The sequence below is a fragment of the Herpailurus yagouaroundi genome, unplaced genomic scaffold, assembly GCF_014898765.1.
Source record: "Herpailurus yagouaroundi ecotype Mexico unplaced genomic scaffold, PumYag 77, whole genome shotgun sequence".
In the NCBI taxonomy this organism is placed as follows: Eukaryota; Metazoa; Chordata; class Mammalia; order Carnivora; family Felidae; genus Herpailurus; species Herpailurus yagouaroundi.
In genome coordinates, this window is record NW_024412388.1 from 58,370,492 (window position 1) to 58,393,512 (window position 23,021).

At 34.6% G+C, this 23,021-nt stretch overlaps 1 protein-coding gene across 10 annotated transcripts in view; it reads left to right on the plus strand.

Annotated features, from left to right (window-relative positions):
* Positions 1-23,021, plus strand: part of LRRC7 (leucine rich repeat containing 7) — a 567,116-nt gene that overhangs the window by 412,862 nt on the left and 131,233 nt on the right. For all 10 annotated transcript variants that reach the window (XR_005788652.1, XR_005788653.1, XM_040470602.1 and 7 more), the window contains exons 10-11: positions 2,381-2,525; positions 7,641-7,713. Coding sequence is in view for 8 of the 10 variants with exons in the window: in XM_040470602.1 (XP_040326536.1) it covers positions 2,381-2,525; positions 7,641-7,713 (218 nt within the window). In the remaining 2 variants the exon portion in view is untranslated. The remainder of the gene's footprint in view (positions 1-2,380; positions 2,526-7,640; positions 7,714-23,021) is intronic.

Consider the following 23,021-nt stretch of genomic DNA (forward strand, 5'->3'; position numbering starts at 1 on the left):
ATGAAGTATTAAATCAAATAATATAGCCAAAGTACTTGGCACAGTGCCAAGTGTGTGCTTGTGTGTGTAATAAGTTTATTTATTTTTTTATTTATATTCTGTCAAATAAGTAGAGACAATATATTAAAATGGATACGGGTGGATTAAACAGACAGATGATCCACTGAACACAGTTATGTGTAGGGTATTTATTTGCAAAATATGCCCTGAAAGAAACTGAAAATGAGGACTTTTATCTTGTCCTGACTCCTGTGCTCCATGTCCCAGCTAAGCGGTCCCTGTTACTCCTGTTCACAGTATGACTTTGTTCCTTCCCTGTCCTCAGCGACTAGTTACTAGTTTAATTATTCCACTTCTGATTTTTTTTTTAACCCATCCCTTCTTCTTCCTCACTTCCGCTGCATTAATTCAGGCCCCTATCTCCTCAGCTAAATTGTTTCTAGGGGCACTTGAGTGGCTCAGTTAGTTAAGTGTCCGACTTTGGCTCAGGTTATGATCTCATGGTTTGTGAGTTCAAGCCTGTCATCAGGCTGTCAGTGAAGACTCTGCTTGGGATTCTCTCTCCCTCTCTGCCCTCCCCTGCTTGGGCACTATCTCTCTCTGTCTCAAAATAAATAAATAAACTTAAAAAAAAACTGTTTCCAGATCCTTGTGATGGGTCTTTGCAACTCTCATTAAAGAATCTCTCCTTTGTAGTTCCCTGAAGCTGGATTTTTAAAGCACAAATCTAATCATGTCATTCTTTGTCTTAAAAACCTTGAATACAGACACCTGGATGCCTCACTCGGTTAAGGGTCCAACTTTTGATTTCGGCTCAGGTCATGATCTCGTGGTTCCTGGTGTTGAGCCACTCATTGGGCTCTGTGCTGACAGAACAGATTCTGCTTGGGATTCTTTCTCTCCCCTCTATCTGTGCTCCTCCCCTACTCCCACTGTGTTCACAGGCACGCTGGGGCACACATGCATGCTCTCTCTTTCAACAAAACAAAACCAACAAACAAAAACCTCTTGAATAGCTTTCCTTCCTTAAAAGGTAGAATTTACATCTCCTCATATAATATGTAAGGCCTTTTAACACATGTCTTCTTATAATCTTATAAATCAAATGTCCCACTCTTCCTCAAACATGCCATGATTTTTCACATTTTACTATGAACAGTATACGTCATTTTCTCTTTTAGGTGCATGTTCTCCTTTTCTTGCCAAGCTGTGTCTTCCAGGCAGTTTGTAGCCCTGTGCTTCTATGACATTCTCTACATGTTTTTTAATTGCATATATTATAGGGTATTGTAATTATTTGTTTGACAGTTTCCTCCACTACTGTGAGCTCCATGAGGATACAGATTTTGTCTGTATCATGACAAGTCTCTCCTCATACTTAGTTGACTTATTCATGATTGGTCTCCATGTATAACACAAGCCCTGTTACATAGTAGACTCTCAAAAAGAACTGTTGAATAACAGAATATTGAATCTGGTAGGATTTAAACCCTTTCTTATGCATTTGAAAGTGTAAGAATCAATATGTCAACATATGCTGTTTGGGTGACAATTGTTATTTATTTTTTATTATGAATTAATTTATTTAATTCAGTGGCACTTTGAGATTGTTGTGTTTTGTTTTAACTGTTGTACTGAGATTCACATACCATAAAATTCACCCATTTATAATATACAATTCCGTGGCTTTTAGAATACTCACAGGTTGAGTAGCCATCACCACAATCTAATTTTAGAACATTTGCACTATCTCAAAAAAATCCCTGAAGCCATTAGCAGTCATTCCCATGTCCCCTTACCCCCAACCTCTAGAAACCCTAATCTACTCTCCATCTCTATAGATTTGCCTATTCCGGACATTTCATACAAATAGAATCATGCAACAGCTGTTTTTTTTTATTACTGGCATTTTTCACTGCATATATTTTCAAGGTTCATCCATTTTGTAATATATATTTGCATGTATTGCAAAATAATAGTACAACATATGGATATAACACATGCTGTTTATCCATTCATCAACTGATAGGCATTTAGGTTGTTTCCATTTTTTGGCTCTTGTGAATAATACTGCTTTAAAGTTTGTGTTTTTGTGTGGACATATATTGCATCCTGGAGTATACACCTAGGGACTGCTGGGTGATATGGAAACTCTATGTATAACATTTTGAGGTATGGCCAAACTGTTTTTCAAAGTGGCTGCACAATTTTAAAACCTGCTAGCAATGTACAAGGATTATAATTTCTCGACATTCTTACCAACACATATTATTGTTGTAGTTGCTTTTAAAATCAGTTTTACAGTATTGTGGTTTTTACAACTTTCAAATGTCTTGTGAAAGTTTCTCAACTAATCCTGAGTTTACGCAATGTTATCAAGTCTATAGGGAAGTTAAAGATGTTGGTATACCTGGATATGTCAAAAAACAGAATAGAAACGGTTGACATGGAAATTTCTGGATGTGAAGCCCTTGAGGACCTCTTACTGTCATCCAATATGTTGCAACAGTTGCCCGACTCTATAGGTAAGAATATTCTATTGTGTCATGAATGTTTATATGAAATATATGAAACTTTCTTTTTTGGCGTAGTCTTAGTTTATCAGTAGATATAGGGAATATACTGTTAGCCTGACTGATAATAATGAACTTATGAATTATGATAATAATGAATAATGAATAATAATGAACAAACTTCATTATTCAAAGTTCATTATTACTGGTATAATACTATTTTACCAATATCTTAAAATGAAATGGTAAATAATTGTCAAACTCAAGAAAGCTCTACTATTAAAATACATGATCCTACCAAATTGATATATTTTTCAATTCAAATCTTTTAAGTTGTAAAATGTTACTGTAAAAAGTAGATTTCTTAGATTTAGAGTAATTTGATAACCATGTATATCATCTTTTATCACCATAAAATTACAATAGCTTCTATCCACAGAGTGTTGCTATATCCTATTTTCAATACTATTATAACACTGCTATAATCTGAAAATAACATAAATATATAATAAATATAAAATCTCTTTGTAGTTCTATTATTTAAAAAAAGATGTATTTTCTTTTATATGCTGTTAAGATTCATGACAGCAGAGAATGTCTGTTAGTATTTATCAAGCACCCAATCCATTTTTGTTACAAATTTTTATATGAGTAAGGTAACTAAAGAATCTAATTTAATAATAAGTAAACTGTTTTGTGTACATATCTTACTATTATTTATGAGAGGACTTAGGAGGATAATCAGCAAATTACCTAACTTTGAGTGTTAGTTTTTAAACACTCTTTGAATACAATGTGTCATATATTCTTGAACTTATTAAAGCTTCTGAAAATTAAGTTACACCTAGGTACTCTAATTAGAAGGAAGCTAGAAGATAAAGCAGTTTTCCAAATTTTTCTTCACTATTTGATTGCTTCCATTTTCATATTCCTTCAGGCTAATAGAGGATACTAGTTTTGAAAAACAGGCTAGAATTTCTTTCTGTCTAGATTTAATAACTTTTTGATTTATATAATCACATACTGTACTATAACAGTATATTTCCAACTCATTCCATTGTAAGACTTATCTGACAGTTTTATTAGGCACTTACACGTTTCCAGGCAGTTTCTCTGAAAATTCTGATTCAGTAAGTTTGTGGTAGGCCCTCTAATTTGTTTTTATTAAACATCCTAGATGAAACTTATAATTAGATAAGTTTAGAAAATACTCTTTTATGTTGTAGAAAGTGAGGAAGTGTAATGGTTAAAAAGAGCATCCTTTAATTAAGATGACAGCGATGATCATCTAGTCAAGATAACCACCTAGTCAAAATACATGCCTTATACTCCCACTCCAGAAACTTGGGAGTCAGGGGAGGTAACTACAAAACTATCAGGCAGGGAGGGGTGAGCATCGGTAAAGAGAAAACATTCACTTTCACAAATGAGCATGCAAATGAAAATTTTAAAGGAAAACTAATGTTATAACCACAACCAAAAACTCAAACAAATAGGAAAATTTACCCAGGAGAAACCGAAGTCACCAAGAAATGTAAAAAATGATTTTTAAGTATGTGTAGATTGTCAAATACACAAAAGTTAGGATGACATTCATAAAAATAATAACTAATAAAACAAAAATAAGAACTCTTACTAAGAATAGGTGGTTTTTAAAAAAAAAAAATTAGAAATCCTGGAAATAAAAATGGCACATAGTAAAACAAAAGATGATATAATTATTTGTTTAAAATATCTTCCTTTAAGAAAGAAGACCAGGAAAGTAGCTTTCTGGTCTGGGGAAGATAGCATGGATAAGTGATAGAAAACATCAGATTGGATACTTGGCTGACATAAAGCCAACTAGGATAGACAGGTGATACTATGTATTTTAATACCTTAATTAAGAATCTGAATGGTTCTCAAATTAGGAAAGTAACTTTGTTATAGTAGCTTACGCCTCAGACAAGTTCTTTAAACTCTATTGACCTTTCAGGGAAGATTACATTTATGCATCTGCAGAGTTGCCAGAGTCCCTGATTATACACATACAACAGCTGACTTCCCTCCAAAAATCCCCTTCTTGATCAAGAGAAGTATCTGAGATAGGAGACTGAGAGCTGTGTCCTCAGGCCCTAAAAGAATTCATAGATTCTGATTGGGATTGATTCTGATGGGAAATTGCATCTTGTCTTCTTTATTTTGACATTATTGGGCTACCAACATTTAAAAGAACAAAAGATAAGAAATTCCATAGTACCAATAAAGGAAAATAGCAACTAAAATTAAAATCTTTACTTCCTTCACGTCTATTTTAGTTCTACAGCCATGAGGTATTTGAATGGAGTGATTTACTCAACAACCCCTGCATGCTGAATCCCTTTCCTTGTCTGGTTCCAGGGAAAATGAAGGGGGCTCTTTTGCTCCTCTAGAGAGAGCTTTAATTAATGTTTTTTTTTACTTTCCAAAATAATTTATCTTTTTTACTTAATGGTTAAGGACACAGACTTCATAGTCAAGTTACCTGAGTTCAAATTCTGGCTTTTCTATCTTACTAGGTTTGTGACCTTAGACCAGCTACTTAATCTTTCTGTGCTCAGTTTCTTCATCTATTAAGTGGGGCAGTAGTAGTACCTGCATCATGGGATTATTTTCAGCAATAAGTGAATTCATATATATAGAATTGCTTAGGATAGTAACTGGCACATAGTAAGTGCTTGTATTAGCTATTATAATAATATGATAATTATTATAATCTCAGATTTGATGAGCACACAGCTATTTGGTTTTTCAAAGTTTTCTTATATATCTGTAACTGTCGTGTAAATATTAGCTATTTTGATAACAAATCATATTAATGTTTAAAACATTGCTGCTTATTATATATTTATATATAAGTAGCTAAAACCATAGTAAAAGGCCTCCTCTTTCTTTCTCTTCAATACTTCTTAGTTGGGAGTGTAGGATAAAGAGGTGGGGAATTAGGGAAAAACCCAAATAGAGGGAAGGAACAAGATAGAATGCCTTTGATTCCTGTAGAGTAGAAGAAGAAAGCCCAAGAAGATATGATATAGAAATGCAGTAAAGGAATTATCTGCCCGAGGAAGTCATGAGCAATGAAGGTAAGGTTGATGCTCTATTTCTGCTCTACAGACAACCATATTCCTATAGAAGCTCCAGAATCTGTCCAAAGAGCATCCTCTTAGATAGAATATGTGAGTGACAAAGTTGCCACATCACAAATGAGTGAGATTCCTTTAAATCCACAGACATGGAACTAAGCAAAGAGACCTAACTTGCTTCCACCTTTAAAGCTGCAGAAGCTTCTATCAGCTGTCAGAGCCTCTACTCCATTCTTCGAAAAACTTTGTTGCATCAACCTTTTGGTTTTAGTCCCTAACATGCTTCAAGATTTTTTCACCACTACTTTTAGACTTAAGTACTGTCATTCTCTTAAAGGATACCTTGCAACCTGGTTTCATGGTGTTTGCACAGCCATTTGTGACCCAGCTCAAAACTTCTTATGACCCAGTCAAGTGATGGAGACTGCCAACCACCTTCTAGCTCCATTGGTGGGCAGGTGCAGTCATTTGATTAGGGCTACCAAGTCATAAAAAATTTAGCTGTAATTCATCGTCCCCTGTTTTCTTTTCACAGTTGATGAACAAGCTTAGGAGTTCTTTCATATTTCCAAGGTTGACATTTTTTACATACACACTAGAGAAGCTGAAGTGATTCACTCACCCTTTAAACATAGATAAATATGGCAGTGGGTGTGCAAACTTCAGAGACAAATTACCCCAGTGAGAATTGTCGTCTTTCCCAGGTGCTGCTATCTTCAGCAGTGTATCCTGGGGGCACAAGCTGATGTATTAAGTTTTGATATTTTGTAGATATTTTCTCACAGCAGTTTGACAGTGAGACCCTTTCTCTTCACTAGAGATTCTGAGTGCTTCTACAGAATATGTAACTGAGGGTACTGCAATTTTAAGTGTAATAATTGGTTTTTATTTCAAATATATTCTGACTTTATGCTTTTAAGGAATCCTCAGAATATTTGAGGTGGATGGGCATGATCTACAGCAATGCTTTTCAAAGCACATTCATCAAACACTAGCTGAACAAGACCCTGCACACTTACACGCATTCTGCAATAACTTTGGAGAGTCACATTGCTACATTAATATATTAAAAGCTCCTAGGAAAACTTCATTTAAGAAATATGTTTAATGTTGTTTAATTTAGTAATTCCCAAACACATTTTACCATGGAACCTACCATATCCATCAAAACTAGTTTTCTGCAAAACAAGTAGCCTACAGCTTATATGCATATTTCCAATGTAAAACAAAAATTAACCATGCTTTGCCCTTGGACTTTGGCTATTTAAGCCATATTGATACCAAAGATTAAATTATGGCTGGGTAAAGGAAGCTGTACTTCAATTACTCTGTGGCTATTACTCCTTAGAACCCTGGGAATAGAGTAGGCAGTAAGGGTATGAAAGGCATAAATCCGACAGTGAAATATAAATAGTTGAAACTTCAATTCTTGGCCACTTCTACTCGGTATATTAAAATTGCAAGTTTATGTACTTTCTGCTGATCCAAGTTCAAGGATTTATGGTAACAAAAAGAGTATGAGGTCATATGTTGTAATTTTCCAAGTCCATAATTATAATCACTGCATCACAATACCTCAGTGCCCATTTGTTGATCATTAGGCTTAATTCAGATTTGTTTTTAATTTGTATCACAAATAAAAAATGTTATTTTTTAGTGCTTGCGAATTAATTATACATTAAATCACAGCTGGCTTAAAATTTTTCATCTGGTCCATTTGCAGCAAAATAGATAAGGGAAATGTGGTAGTATTGCTGTCAACTTAAGTTTCTATGGAGCCCTACATTTTGTTTATTTGTCTGCTTTGATGTACTTGAACTGCCACTGATGTAGGTAAAGTTTTTGCAACTGGACAGTCAAAACTAGAGCACATGCAAATTTGTAGGTTTATTTGTAGGTTTATATGAACAGAGTGCAAACTATTGGCATGACAAATATTCCTCACAAGTGATTCCTTTTCTTTCATATTGTATTTTCTGTTAGAGATCTGTTCTTATGTATTAATAAAACTTCTTCTCTGTTTTAGGTCTTTTGAAAAAACTAACTACTCTCAAAGTAGATGACAATCAACTTACAATACTACCCAATACAATCGGAAAGTAAGTGCCAAAGTTTCATACCAGTCAGCCCCTCTAAGCCAGAAACAAAACGATATGTTAGATTTTTTACTTCAAAACATTTTCTACTATCTTAATTTACTTTTATATCTGAACATTGCATTGACATTTAACTATATAATATCACAAGAAATAACCAAGATTTTTTCTTAAGCAAAGGGATTACCTAGATCTTCAATTATGTTATTGCCTATAATTTCCCAGATACTATTAGCTTGATGTTTTTGACTGAGTAGAAGCTCTAAATTCACTTGGATATGTCTTACAAAATCAAATCAATTTGTATAAACTCTGTAGTCGATATTACCATTACACTATAAATGATTTATATATTATATTAGTAATTGTTTTATAGCAATAGTGCCATATAATAGTACTGTAAAGGTTACTTATAATAATATAATAAAGTTATATTACCAATTGATATTTATAGAAGTTCAATGTATTTTTAGAAGCTAAAGAGATAGACACCTGTTTAACATGCATTTTTTAAATGGCATATGCCAATTTTATTATTTCAATGCTAGCATTAAATATTAAATACTAATGGGTGATGGGTATTAAGGAAGGCACTTGTGTTGAGCACCGGGTGTTATAAGTAAGTGATGAATCACTAAAATCTAGAACAATATTCTACCTCAGGAGTAGAATTTAGTGATTCAACACTTAGATTTTAAATAAAAATTTGAAAGAAAATATAAAGAAAGAAAAAATAAATATGAAATACTAAATAATCAAATGGAAGTGCAGAGCTTGTTCAATTGAATTTTTATAGTTTGTAGTAAATTATATTGCATTTCTCTTAAATTTTTATTACAAATTTTAATGTGGTTATTCTTGAATTTTTTAATTCAGTTTTTATTTCAATTCCAGTATAGTTGACATACAGTGCTATATTCGTTTCAGGTGTACAATATAGTGATTCAGCAATTCCATACATCTCCCAGCAATCATCACACAAATGCGCTCTTTAAATCCCCATCACCTATTTCAGCCATCTCCCCACCCTTCTACCCTCTGGTTACCATCAGTGTGTTCTCTATAGTTAAGAATCTGGTTCTTAGTTTCTCTGTCTCTCTGTCTCTCTCTCTCTCTTTTTTCCTTTGCTTGCTTTTTTTTTTCTTGCTTATTAAATTCCACACAAGTGAAATCATATGGTATTTGTCTTTTTCTGACTTATTTCATCTAGCATTATACTCTCTATTAGCTTGCATTTTTGAAAGCTTCAAGATGATGACCTCATAATTGCCTTTTAAGGATAAAATATATTCCATTTATTTGAGAGCAATCTCTTCCTAATTTTATGTTGCCATTAACATTTGGTTCACGATTCTTTAAGAAATATGTATTGTTATCAATGTTTCACTGAAAATGCTTTTGTTTATAACTTGTGTGAAGTGAGGAATTGATAGGCTCTCTTCATTCTAAAATTATGTAAGTTCATTGTATAAGAATCTTGCCTCACACATCAGAATGAAGAATTACAGAAATCCATAATTTAACAGATTTGGGTATATTTGGGGAGTGAGGGAAGAGTGGCCATTTTTTAAAGTGAGATTTGGGGCACCTGGGTGGCTCAGTCAGTTAAGCATCTGACTTCAGTTCAGGTCATGAACTCATGGCTTGTAAGTTCAAGCCCTACATCAGGCTCTGTGCTGACAACTCAAAGCCTAGAGCCTGCTCCAGCCTGTCTCTCCCTCTCTCTCTGCCCCTCCCCTGTTTGATCTCTCTCTCTCAAAAAACTAAACATTAATTTTTTTAAAGTAATATTTAATGTGTGTAATTGACATGTAATAAACTGCACATATTTAAAATCTACAATATGATAGGTTTTGAAATAGATCGAAAGCCATGAAACCATCACCACAATCAAGATGATAAACATATTCTTCAATCCCAAACGTTTCTTGTCCCCTTTTCTCTCTGTCTCCCCTCCTCACCCCAACTTGGCAAGTAACCACTGATATGGAAAATGGATATGGAAAATGGATATGGAAAATCCAAGAGTAGAACAATTTGACTAAATTCAAATACCAATATCCAAACTTTAGAAAGTAGTGAAAATTTCAGCTATTTTTAAAAATCTCATCTATTTTTAATATTTTAATGTTAATACCATGCAATATATTTCTCTCTGCATTTATTTACATTGTTTCCAATATAGAGAGAAATTAACTTTCCTTTGGGGTACACAAAAGTAATCATCTTTATCAGCCTGATGCTTTAAAAAAAAAACAACTCTTCCTATATAATTATATTCTTAGGCACTAATTTTCTTCTTTAGGTCAATACTCAGGAGAAACTGAATTCAACTCCATTTACGCCTACCAAGATCATGCTTGATATTTTACCACTCATGTTCACATAATTTTATATAAATATATAAATTAATTACCCTAGCTCTGTGAAGACAAATTAAAAAGGGTGGATAATCTAAAAATACACAAAGAAAAGTTGCTTTTTTAGTATGCAACTTTTGGCGTAAATTTGGTGTGAATTCGGATGCTAGATTAGCTGTGAATATGGATGCTAGGTTATTTCCATACTTAGTCTTCTTTTAAGCATTTTAATTTTTAAAAATTAATAATTATTTGCCTTTGAAGGTATGAAAAAATATTCATCAAAGATAAATGGGCCTATTTAACTCAGAAGTTGATTACTGGTTTAGAGGGATAAAGGTTAAGAATTTTATCATAGAAGCTCATTTTTTTTTAGTTATTTTAAGTGTCATTATCTTAATTTGATTATTGTTTCAAGGAAAATAAAAGGAAAGTATTAGAGACATGGAATGAAAAAAAAAAGGTGAAAAAACAAACAAACAAAAAGAAGCCACTGGGAAGTGTGTGGGAAATCTCTATACCTTCTATTCACTTTTGCTGTGAACCTAAGACATAGTCTTCAACAAAAAGGAGGATGACTGACAAACTGGTTATTTAAACTTGGGTTTTTGCCAGACATTTTGTCAAAAATGAACAAAGTGAGCTCATCACTTCAAGGAAAACAACTGACAGAATTTGTGACTGACAATAAAATTTGAGCTGTCAAGCAAAAATTGGAATTTTGGAAAATTCCTATCTGCCACTGTGAGCTTGACAGCTTCCCAATACTTATAGGCTTTTCTGATAAGACTAGTATGATATAAATTAACATAATTTGTTGATAGTGTATTATGAAATGTGTCAACATCTGGAAAACCTGTGCAACTCAGTGAAGCAACGCTTTCCAAATAACCAACGCATGAGTTACAAGATCAGGCATGAGTAAAAGACCCATTCAAAATGCAGAATAAGCCAGTTGAGTTTAATGTATTGGTATGAAGAATAAGAAAAGTTCATTGATATAGTTTCAGATTCTACATTGCAGTTATCCCCTAAAAAACAGCCACTTGGCGAGTTTTGGTGTAGTATCAAAGAATAATCACAATTATCCAAAAAAACTATTGAAATACTCCTCCCTTTTCCAACTACGCATGTGTGTGAGGCTGGATATTTTTATGCACAATTCAGTCAAAACAATATATCACAACAAATTGAATACATAAGCAGAGAGGAGAATCTAATATCATCTATTAAACCCAACATTGAAGAGATTTGCAAAAATAAAAACAATGTTACCTTTTTCACTAAATGTTTTTGTTTAGAAAAATATCATTACTTTGAATAAAAATATGTTATTTATCTTAACATGTTATAGGTTTATTATTATTTTACATAATAATTATTTTTAAAATTCTTGTTTTAATTTATTATATAGTAGATACCAATAGATATAAAAAATATAAACGCAAGTTTTGAGGGTTATCAATAATTTTTAAGACTATAAAGACCAACAAGTTTGAAGGTATCTGTTTTATATCACATCATGGTTTGTATAGTAAAATTACAAGACCATTTTCTAGCTTATATTCTCACTTCAATGTAGCACTTGCATATATATAATTTGAATTTGCATGTATGGCAAAAAATATATATCTAAAATTTTATAATATACTTTAATAAGCAATCTGTATAAAGTAAAAATAATAACAATAGCAATAATAATAATAGTTTTATTTTTCTTAGGGAATTCAGAATTGATACATCAGAAGTTCAGTGCAAAGGCTAGAGGTGAAATTTGATTATGACAGTATTTAATGGCATCCCAGATCACATGCAAAAAGTGTTTTGTGAAAAGAATAGTCAGCAGTTTATTATTAAACATTCTACCTAGAACTCTCCAAAATCCTGGAAATGTTATGACCAGCTGTAGTGTTAATCTCATTCTACACTTAGAATGTTTCAATATGTTAGACTTATCTTTGTTCATTTTTATTTTTATTTTAGAGAGGGAGAAAGCATGCTAGTGGGGGAAAGGGCACATGGACAGAGAGTGAGAATCTCAAGCAGTCTCCATGCTCAGTGCGGGTGGACCTGACATGGGGCTCAGTCCCACGACCCTGGGATCACGACCTGAACTGAAATCGAGAGTTGGACACTCAGCCAACTGAGCCACCTAAGTGCTCCTCTTTGGTCATTTTTAATAGTCCAACTAGTAAAAAGTGCTGGAAGAATTAATTTTTCAACATTTTTCACAGTTGAAAAAGATTCCATGACTTTTGAGTGAAATGACTTGTAAAATTGATTATTTTTGTTGTCCAACATTAAATTGTACCTAGGAGTTCCAGCCACTCGAAGAGTCAAATATACAATGAAAATAATAATAAATAACTTTTTTTTACTCACATGGCACCAGATACCATGTTTTGTGCTTTACCCCAATTCTTATTTAGTTAAAGTCCCCATTAACACCATTCTATGTATATTATTAGCTTCCCATCAACAATTAGAGACTGAGGCTGAGAGAAGTCAATAGATTTCATAGCTAAGCCGTCAAATGACCTATGATGCCTCTTAATACTATATATGATAATTGTATCCTACATTTCATAGTATTTGGTAATTTAATGGGTCACACTGCTGTAGAGGCAAAGGATTTTCCATAGTAAGAAAAACTGCATACTAAGCCCTCTCTTTCTTAGCTCCATTGTCTTGGTCAAAAGTCATAAAAAGTTGGGGTGCCTTGGTGGTTCAGTTGGCTGAGCTTCCAACTTTGGCTCAGGTCATGATCTCACAGTTTGTGGGTTTGAGCTCCGTGTCAGGCTCTGTGCTGACAGCTCAGAGGCTGGAGCCTGCTTCAGATTCTGTGCCTTCTTCTCTCTCTGCCCTTCCCCCATTTGTGTGTGCTCTCTCTCTCTCTCTCAAAAATCAATAAACATTTTTAACAATTAAAAAAAAGCAATAAAAACTCAAAAATGTGAATGGAAATTTTAAAATGTCATTCCCTCACAGTGAATGGTCAAACAAATATTTCTGGACTAGAAACCAGACAATCTATGTAACTTAGCAAAGCTGAGTAAGACCTTTCTTCTTGATGGGCCTCAGATTCCTAAGGGATAGTGCAAGGAGCACTGCCTGTGGAGTCAAACATCATGGATGTGAATATTGGCTATGCCACTTACTGTGTGAACTTGGACAAGTTATTTAACCTTTCTGTGGCTTAGTTTCCTCACTTATAATTTCTACCTGCATCTAAAATTCTCTAGTTCTTTGATCCTGATGTTTAGCTTATATGATATCAATACCCCAGATAGTAAATTCCAGTAGTCTATTTACTATACTGTTATCACAAGAAAATAAGTGAGCTTTATTCTAGGTACCTGAACACTAAAAACATTCTTCCTTCTGTTTTCCTGTTTCATAGACGGATACATAAGAAACTAGAAATGTACACCAGTTTGGGGAGGAGAATGCGGGAGCTGGTGAATAGAGAAAAATAAGGAGACTTGATTTTATCAAATACTCTGTAGTTCTTGACTTTTCCATTATGTAATGTTATTCTAGTCAAAAAATTAAAGACAGGGGCACCTGGGTAGCTCAGTCAGTTGAGCATCTGACTTCAGTTCAGGTCATGATCTCATGGTCTGTGAATTTGTTCCCCACATTGGGCTCTGTGCTGACAGCTCAGAGCCTGGAGCCTGTTTAAGATTCTGTGTCTCTCTCTCTCTGCCCCTCCCCCACTCTTGCTCTCTCTCTGTCTCAAAAATAAATAAATGTTAAAAAAAAATTTTTTTAATTAAAGACAAAACACACACACACACACACACACACACATGTACACTTCACTGGATGAAACTGAAATCCATTTACATAAATATTCAAGTTTTTACATGGTCTAAACTGGTGGTTTTCAACATGTGGTTGTCTGATCAACAGCATCAGCTTCAACTGGGAATTTGTTAGAAATGCACATTCTGGGGCGCCTGGGTGGCGCAGTCGGTTAAGCGTCCGACTTCAGCCAGGTCACGATCTCGCGGTCCGGGAGTTCGAGCCCCGCGTCAGGCTCTGGGCTGATGGCTCAGGGCCTGGAGCTTGTTTCTGATTCTGTGTCTCCCTCTCTCTCTGCCCCTCCCCCGTTCATGCTGTGTCTCTCTCTGTCCCAAAAATAAATAAACATTGAAAAAAAAAATTAAAAAAAAAAAAAAAAAAAGAAATGCACATTCTGAGACAAACCCAGGTCTACTGAATGAGAAACTTTAGGTGTTGCGCCCTCAATCTCTGTGTAAACAAGACCTTTAGGGGATTATGATATGCTAAAGTTTGAGAACAACTATCTAGATTCAGCTTACAGTTATCAGCTATCTTCTCAAACCTGAATCTGTTGTGCCTGCATCAGAATTACCTGAGGTGCCAGTTTAAAAAAAAATTTTTTTTCAACGTTTATTTATTTTTGGGACAGAGAGAGACAGAGCATGAACGGGCGAGGGGCAGAGAGAGAGGGAGACACAGAATCGGAAAACAGGCTCTAGGCTCTGAGCCATCAGCCCAGAGCCCGACGCGGGGCTTGAACTCCCGGACCGCGAGATCGTGACCTGGCTGAAGTCGGACGCTTAACCGACTGCGCCACCCAGGCGCCCCTGAAGTGCGAGTTTAAAATGAAGCTGCCTTAGAGAGGAAGTTTATCATAGTGTTGATAGCTTTGGTTCTGGAGCCAGACCTTCTGGGTTCAAAACCAGGCTCTTTGATTCGTTATTGGGCAAGAAAGCCTTAGATTCCTCCTTATAAATAGAAATCATAATAATAATGCCTACCTCATAAGAATGTTGTGAGGATTAAATGTATTAATAAATAGAAAGTGCACATATTCAATAAATGTTTTCAAAAAATAGTTTGATAAAGTAAAAAATTACTGACTTATTTAATTTGCATTTCCGGGTTTTGGATTCAAGAAATACGTTTACTGTTTTTACAGCTTAATTCTTATTTCTTCTGCCCACCCAGACTGCTACAGCTTCCTCTTCTAAATCAAAAGCTCTAGTACACCTACAAAGTAGACCAGCATTTTCTGAATTATATTACTCAAAACAGTTATTATTGGGAATTTTAATAGGTATGACACAAAGATAAGTTTCATGGACAGATAAGTTTTGGGAACTATATATATAAGGTAGAGAACACTCTTAACTTGTGATATTTTTTCATTTGTTATATAAGTTCTTTATTTATCTTTTGTATCATGATTTAAACTTTTCCATTATTTTGCCACGTCCTACCAACTGGAATATAGGCTCCTTAAGGTCTGAGATCATGTTTTGAGAATATTTAATCTCCTTCATTGTACCTAAGCAGTATGGCAGAGGGGCATGTTTGCAAGCCTTGGAACTAGACAGATTCCAATCCTGGCTTCTCCACTGATTAAACTAATTGACCTTGGACATGTCACTTCACATCTCAGAACTGCAATTGTTTCATCTGAGAAATGGAAATAATAATTCATCTCAGAGGTTGTTGTGAGACATCTCAGAGGTTGTTGCTAGATAGCCTTCAATAAATTATAATAGGCTTTAATAGTAATAATCAAAAAGACATTTATTTACTGCTGTTTATGTTCTTTTGTGTGATGATTAATAACATGATAACATCAAGTTCTTACAAAAATGTTTTATACTGATTTGCAAGTATAATAATATATTGTCTTAGTCTTCTCAGGCTACCATAATAAAATATCACAGACTAGGTGGCTTAAACAACATAAATTTATGTATCACAGTTCTGGAGGCTGGGAAGTCCAGAATCAAAGTGTTGGCAAGATAGGTTTCATTTTGAGTTCTCCTCTTTTGGCTTACAAGCAGCTACCGTCTTTCAGTGTGCTCACACAACCTTTTCTTTGTGATGCACAAAAAGAAAAACAGAGAAAGAGGGAGAGAGGCTAGTTCTCTAGCATCTCTTCTTATAAGGGCACCGATCCCATTATGAGGGCCCCATCCTCAAAGACATCATCTAACTCTGATTTACTTCCCAAAGGCTCACATCTAAACACTATCACACTGGAGGTTAAGACTTTAAAATATGAATTGGGAAGTGGGACAAAAACATTCAGTCCATGACATACATATTTGAACTTATAAAATATACTCTCAAGAAAAGCAGTGTTTTAGGGGTGCCTGGGTGGCTCAGTCGGTTAAGCGTCCAACTTCCACTCAGGTCATGGTCTTACCGTTCATGGGTTTGAGCTCTGCATGGCCTCTATGCTGACAGCTCAGAGCCTGGAGCCTGCTTCCGATTCTGTGTCTCCCTCTCTTTCTGCCCCACCCTATTCGCACTCTGTTTCTCTCTCTCTCAAAAAATAAAGAAAAACATTAAAAAAGAAAAGAAAAGAAAAGAAAAGAAAAGAAAAGAAAAGAAAAGAAAAGGAAAGGAAAGGAAAGGAAAGGAAAGGAAAGAAAAGAAAAGAAAAGAAAAGAAAAGAAAAGAAAAGAAAAGAAAAGCAGTGTTTGAAATTATTCTATGCTTTTTAGCAGAGTCCTCAGAGATAAGCTTTTAGAATCATAGTATTTGGTTGAAAAGTCTAAGGAGCTAGAGAGAGAAATTTAAGACACAAAAGAAAAAGATTATAATCTATTTCCTGAAGTGGTCAAGTTATCCTTACAGAAAAAATAAAAGTTATTGAGAAAAGTACAGAGAAATGATCAAATGGAATTTCATTTATGATTGTATAAGATTCCAGTTAAGGGACAAAACCAGCAATGATTTCCATTTAAGAGCCATTGTCCTCTACTGCCTAGTTTCTCCTTCACTCCCTGTCCCAATATTTTAGGATTGTGACCATTTATGGGCTGTCGCCAAATTCTAAATGCAGCATAAATGAAATGTTTCTACTTTTTTGTTGGTTAAAAAATCTTTCAGTATCCTATCTTGAAGCATATAGAATCTTTTTTTTTAGTTTATTTATGTATTATATTGAGAGAAAGAGAGTATACATGCAAGCAGAGGAAGGGTAGAGAAAGAGAGAAATCCTAAGCAGTCTCTGTGCTGTCAGAATTGAGCCCGACAGGGGCTCAATCCCATGAACCACGAAATCATGACCGGAGCCAAAATCGAGTCAGACACTTAACCAACTCAGCCACCCAAGCAACACATATAGAATCTTTTTTTAGTGGTCTTCTTCAATGGCAAAGCTATTTTCTACTCATGGGTTATAGATACGTTCACTTAAAACAATACTTTTAAATAGAATTTTACATTTGGGTGGTACTTTTCTCCTATAATAAAAAAAATTATAGATTTTCTTTTCAGTCAACTTAATTAACTTCCTAAAGGGTTCAAAGGAAGGGAAAGATCAGTGATTACTTTGGAAAAATGGGAAAATTGGGTCAAATGAAAAGTATATTATCTTGATAATGATGGTAACTGTTCAAAATCAGTTAACATAGATGTTTCACGGGTAAAATCGCTAAATGATTGACTACTCCTAACAAATGCTGTTTCCACCACAGTTTGACTGATTTCATCTTAGACTGTAGGATTTAGTATAAAAACTGGGTGAGTTTCATTTAATAAACACCATAGAAAATAATTAGTTTAATTTCTGTTAATTTCTTGCATTATTTAGAAGTAGCACAAGTGACTTACCAAATATTAATGAGAAAATTAAGGGTAGAGTCTAAAACTTGATTCTTGGCCTAAATTAAATGAAATTTATTTTACAACATATGAAAATAAGGATAATGGCAAAAGTTACTTAGCATTCACTATGTGCCCATTCTAAATGTTCTCCAAACAAGTTTTATATCTCTCCCTTTAGTTATTACAGATATACCTCATTTTATTGCACTTCGCAGATACTGCATTTTTTACAAAATGAAGGTTTGCATTAAGTAACACTATCAGTGCCATTTTTCCAACATCATTTACTCATGTCATGTCTCTGTGTCACATTTTGGCAATTATCACCGTAATTCAAACTTTTTCATTATTATTATATTTGTTTTGGTGATTGATCTGTGATCAGTGATCTTTGATGTTACTATTGTAATTGTTTGGGGGCACCATGAACTGCACTCATGCAAGATGGTGAACTTCATTGGTAAATGTCGTTTGTGTTCTAAATTGTCTATCAACCAGGCATTCCCCCATCAATCTCCCTCTCCTCAGCCTTGTCTATTTGCTGAGAAAGAATAATATTGAAAATAGACCAATTACTAACCTTACAGCAGCCTCTAAGTGTTCAAGTGAAAGAAAGTTGCATAACTCACACTTTAAATCAAAAGCTAGAAATGATTTAGCTTAGTGAGGAAGCCATGTCAAAATCCAAGATAAGCCTAAATCTAGGCCTCTGGTGCCAAACAGCCAAGCTGTGAATGCACAGGAAAAGTTCTTCAAGGAAATTAAGACTGCTATTCCAGTGAACACACAAATAATAAGAAAAACAAGACGGTCTTGTTGCTGATATGGAGAAAGTTTTATGGTCTGGACAGATGATCAAACCAGCCCCAATATTCCCTGCCCCAACAATGCCTAATCCAGAGCAAGAATCTCTTCCAATTCTTTGAAGGCTGAGAGAGGTGAGGAGGCTACAGAAGAAAAGTCTGAAGCTAGCAGAGGTTGGTATAGGAAGCTTAAGGAAAGAAGCTGTTTCCATAAGATAAAAGTGCCAGGTGAAGCAGCAAGTGCTGAGGTACAGGCTGCAGCACATTATCCAGAAGATCTAACCATAATAATTCCTGAAAGTAGCAACACTAAACAATAGATTTTCAATGTAGATGAAACAGCCACCTATTGGAAGAAGATATCATCTAGGATTTTAATAGCTAGAGAGAAAAAGTTAATGTATGGCTTTGGAGTTTCAAAACACAGGCTGTTTTGAAAGGCCAATGCCTTTCAAGAGGCTAATGCAGCTGGTGATTTTAAGCGAGATGCCAATGCTCATTTACCATTCCAAAAATCTTAGGGCCCTTAAGAGTTTCACTAAATCTCCTCTGCCTGTGCTCTATAAATGGAACAACAAACCTGGATGACAGGACATCTATTTACAAAATGATTTACTGAATATTTTAAGCCCACTGTTGAGACCTACTGTTCAGAAAAAAAGATTCCTTTCAAAATATTACTGTTCATTGAAAATGCACCTATCATTCAGGAGCTCTGATAGAGATGTAGAATGAGACTGATGTTGTACACAACATCCATTCTGCAGTCCATGGTTCCAAGTCATTTTCACTTCCAAGTCTTATCGTTTAAGAAATATAATTTGAATTGGGCACCTGGGTGGCTCAGTCAGTTAAAAGTCTGACTTTTGACTTCCACTCAGGTCATGATCTCATGGTTCGTGGACTCAAGCCCCACATCAGGCTCTCCGTGAGCCTGCTTGGGATTCTTTCTCTCTCTTCCTCTCTCTCTCCCACTCCCCTGCTGGCTCTCTCTCTCTCTCTCTCTCTTAAAATAAATAAATAAACTTTTAAAAAAGATATAATTTGTAAGGCTATAACTGCATAGATAGTGATGCCTTAAATGGATCTGGGAAAAGGAAATTGAAAGCCTCCTAGAAAGGATTCATTCTCCTAGATGTCATGAAGAACATTCATAATTCATGGGAAGAGGTCAAAATATTAAGATTAAAGGGAAATTGGAAGAAGTTGATTCCAACCCTCATGGATGACTTTGAGGGGTTCAAGACTTCAGTGCAGGACATACCTGCAGATGGGGTGGAAACAACAGGAGAACTGGAATTAGAAGTGGGGCCTGAAGATGTGACTGAATTTCTACAATCTCATGATTGTAGAAACATTAATGGATGAGGAGTTTCTTCTTATGGATGAGCAAAGATGGTGGTTTCCTGAGATGGAATCTACTCCTGGTGAAGATGCTGTGAAGATTGTTGAAATGACAACACAGGACTTAGGATATTACATAAACTTAGTTGATAAAGCAGCAGCAGGGTTTGAGAAGATTGACTCCTGTTTTGAAAGAAGTTCTACTATATGCAAAATGATATCAAACAACATCACATCACAGAGCATTGTTCATGAAAGGAAGAGTCGATTGATATGGCAGACTTCACTGTTGTCTTACTTTAAGAAATTTTATGAAAACCTTCAGCAATCACCACCCTGATCAGTTAGCTGCCATCAACATCAAGGCAGGAGCCTCCACCAGCAAAAGGATTACAACTCTCTGAAAGCTCAGATGATGGTTAGCGTTTTTTAGCAAAAAACATTTTTAATTATGGTATGTATATTTTTTATACCTAATGCTATTATACACTTAATAGACTATAGTATAATGTAAACATAACTTTTACATGCACCAATATATAATAGGAAAACCAAAATATTCATTTGACTCACTTTATTGCGACATTCACTTTATTTTGACAGTCTGGAACCAAACCCACAATATCTCCATGTTATGCCTATATATCCATTTCTACTAAATCTTCGCAAATACAATTAAATTAAATTAAATTAAATTTCTTTCATATCACCTTAAATTTGTCTAGCTCCCATGCCTTACTAATCAATTTCAGGTAGTTTTACATTTTGTCTACTAGAAGGTTTTGTTTATATGAAAAAAACTCATTTTAAAAACTGAATTACCACAGGATAACTTTTACGTATTTCAGAAACATTGTTCAAGATTTTTTTAGGGTGCTCTCCATCTTGGCCATTTTAATGGAGTGCCATATCTATACCAGGGGCTTAGCGTAAATTTAATCCTCTTTGAAACTCTATATAGTAAGCATTATCAACCAATTTTATAGATGAGAAAACAGGAAGTAATAGTAGACAAAATTACTCAGCTATTAAGTGGCCACACTAGAATTAGAACCCATGCCTGTCTGAATATTTTCTACTGAATTACATTATTTCTGATGAGTGAAAACTGAACAAGGAAAGTGAAGCCCAAACCTATTTATTTTTATGTTTTTTACCATCTACATTAATAGAAGATTTAATAGTATCTAATGGTTTCTAGTGGTCCTGAATGATGTTAAAGCGAAATTATAGATTATCTACATAATATATTCACAGTCTTATCATTTAGCTAGGTACTTGAAGGTTAATGTTACAGTAATAACTTCCCAGCCAAAACTAGTTCATGAAAACCAAACTAGAGAAAAACAGAGAGGGTAATTTTAGAAAATGAAGTCAATACCATTATTGTTTAATTTCAAGCATTACTACCTTCAGTAGCATACTTCAGCAGTAGTAGTCATGTGTGAACTAAGGCAAAGCTTTACAGAACACAACTCTTGTAATAGTTATGGAGATTTTATCTTTTATGAGTATGTCTGTTTTGTGTGTGTGTGTGTGTGTGTGTGTGTGTGTGTGTGTGTGTAAGTGTAACTCTGGAAATATTTGTAAGAGCTTTATTTATTTAAAGCTTTACAACAAACCCATTGTGTGGCCCTAGGACTAGGGGCATTGACATCACCTATGAGCTTGTTACAAATGCAGAATCCGGGCTCATTCCAACCACTGAATCTGAATCTGCATTTTAATAAGTTTGGCTGGTGATTCATAGGCACACTGAAGTTTGGGAAGCACTACTTTACACTTTCCTTGCTGTTGATTTTTCCTTTCAGTGTGTACAATTATAGTCTATAGATAACAATTCTTAAAAAAGGGAACTTTTGGTCTTTCTCTTGCAAAAAGTATACCGAATGTGTTTTTTACTAAGATATAACTGATATAACATTACATTAGTTTCAGGTGTACAACATAATGATTCAATATTTGTATATATTGTGAAATGGCCACCACAAAGTCTAGTTAATAGTCATCACCAAACATAGTTACAATTTTTTTCTTGTGATGAGAACTTTTAAGATCTATTTTCTTAACAACTTTAAAATATGCAATACCGTGCTGTTAACTATAGTCACCAGGCTATACATTATATCCCCATGAAGTATTTTGGAAGTTTGTACCTTTTGACCACACTCATTCATTTCTCCCATCCCTTACCCTCATTTCTGGCCAGCACCAATCTGTTCTCCGAATCTATGGGCTCAGTTTTGTTTTGTTTTAGGTTCCACATATAAGTGAGATAAGACATTATTTGTCTTTTTCTAGTGACCTATTTCACTTATTTTGATCTATCTTTTGAAAGTCAGTGATAATCTGAGTAAATGTGATATAACTCTTTTCAGAGAGGATCCTATATTAGAATACCTTAAGTGATTTCCAACAAGATAACCATCAGCAAAGTCAGCTGGAATGTTATGAGTTTAAATCTTTTAAATGTCAGAGATCATTGAAGAGTGTGTGTTTTGCACCACTAGCTTTCTCTCTAACCCAGAGATGTAAAATACTTCGACTATAAATTATTAATTCAGTACAGCCCTTAGTGCAGTCAAATGTTGTCTTTTTAATGCAGGAAGTTCTCACCTTGCACAGTAGCGGAGGATTGTGGAAATGGCCATGGAAGCTGAAACCATGCAACGGTCTTAATAATCAATGAGGGAAAACCATGATAGTACTGCCTGAGGTCTTTAAAACCTTTTTCAGAACATTAAATACTGTTACGGTTGGTTATAATTGTATAGGGAAATGGAAAAATAGTAAAAGTAATATTTATCTTGTCTGCTGTCTTTGTAAACAGTAGGAACATCAAGAATTAAAGTGATAATTTTTGTAAAAAAAAGTTATCAAGATTAGTTTGAACATCACTTGCCTTTTCATCATGTAAATTGTAGCTCACAGTGAATGTCTTTTCTATGCATCAGTGAAGTGACGTTTTAAGCTTGAATTGTCTTCCAAACTTCTGTCCTTTGTGCTTTTGTGTCATGAAACTTCTCTGAGAGCTCCTTTACTGTGAAGTTTATTACCAGCATGGCTTCCTCTAGGATGTCTTCATCCTTTTCATTACAACCGCTTTCCTTTTATGTCAATGAGTTTACCAAGTTCCTCTGGCAGCATATTTACAGTACCTTGAATAGTGACAGGCATTATCCCCACAGTCCGCCATTTCTTA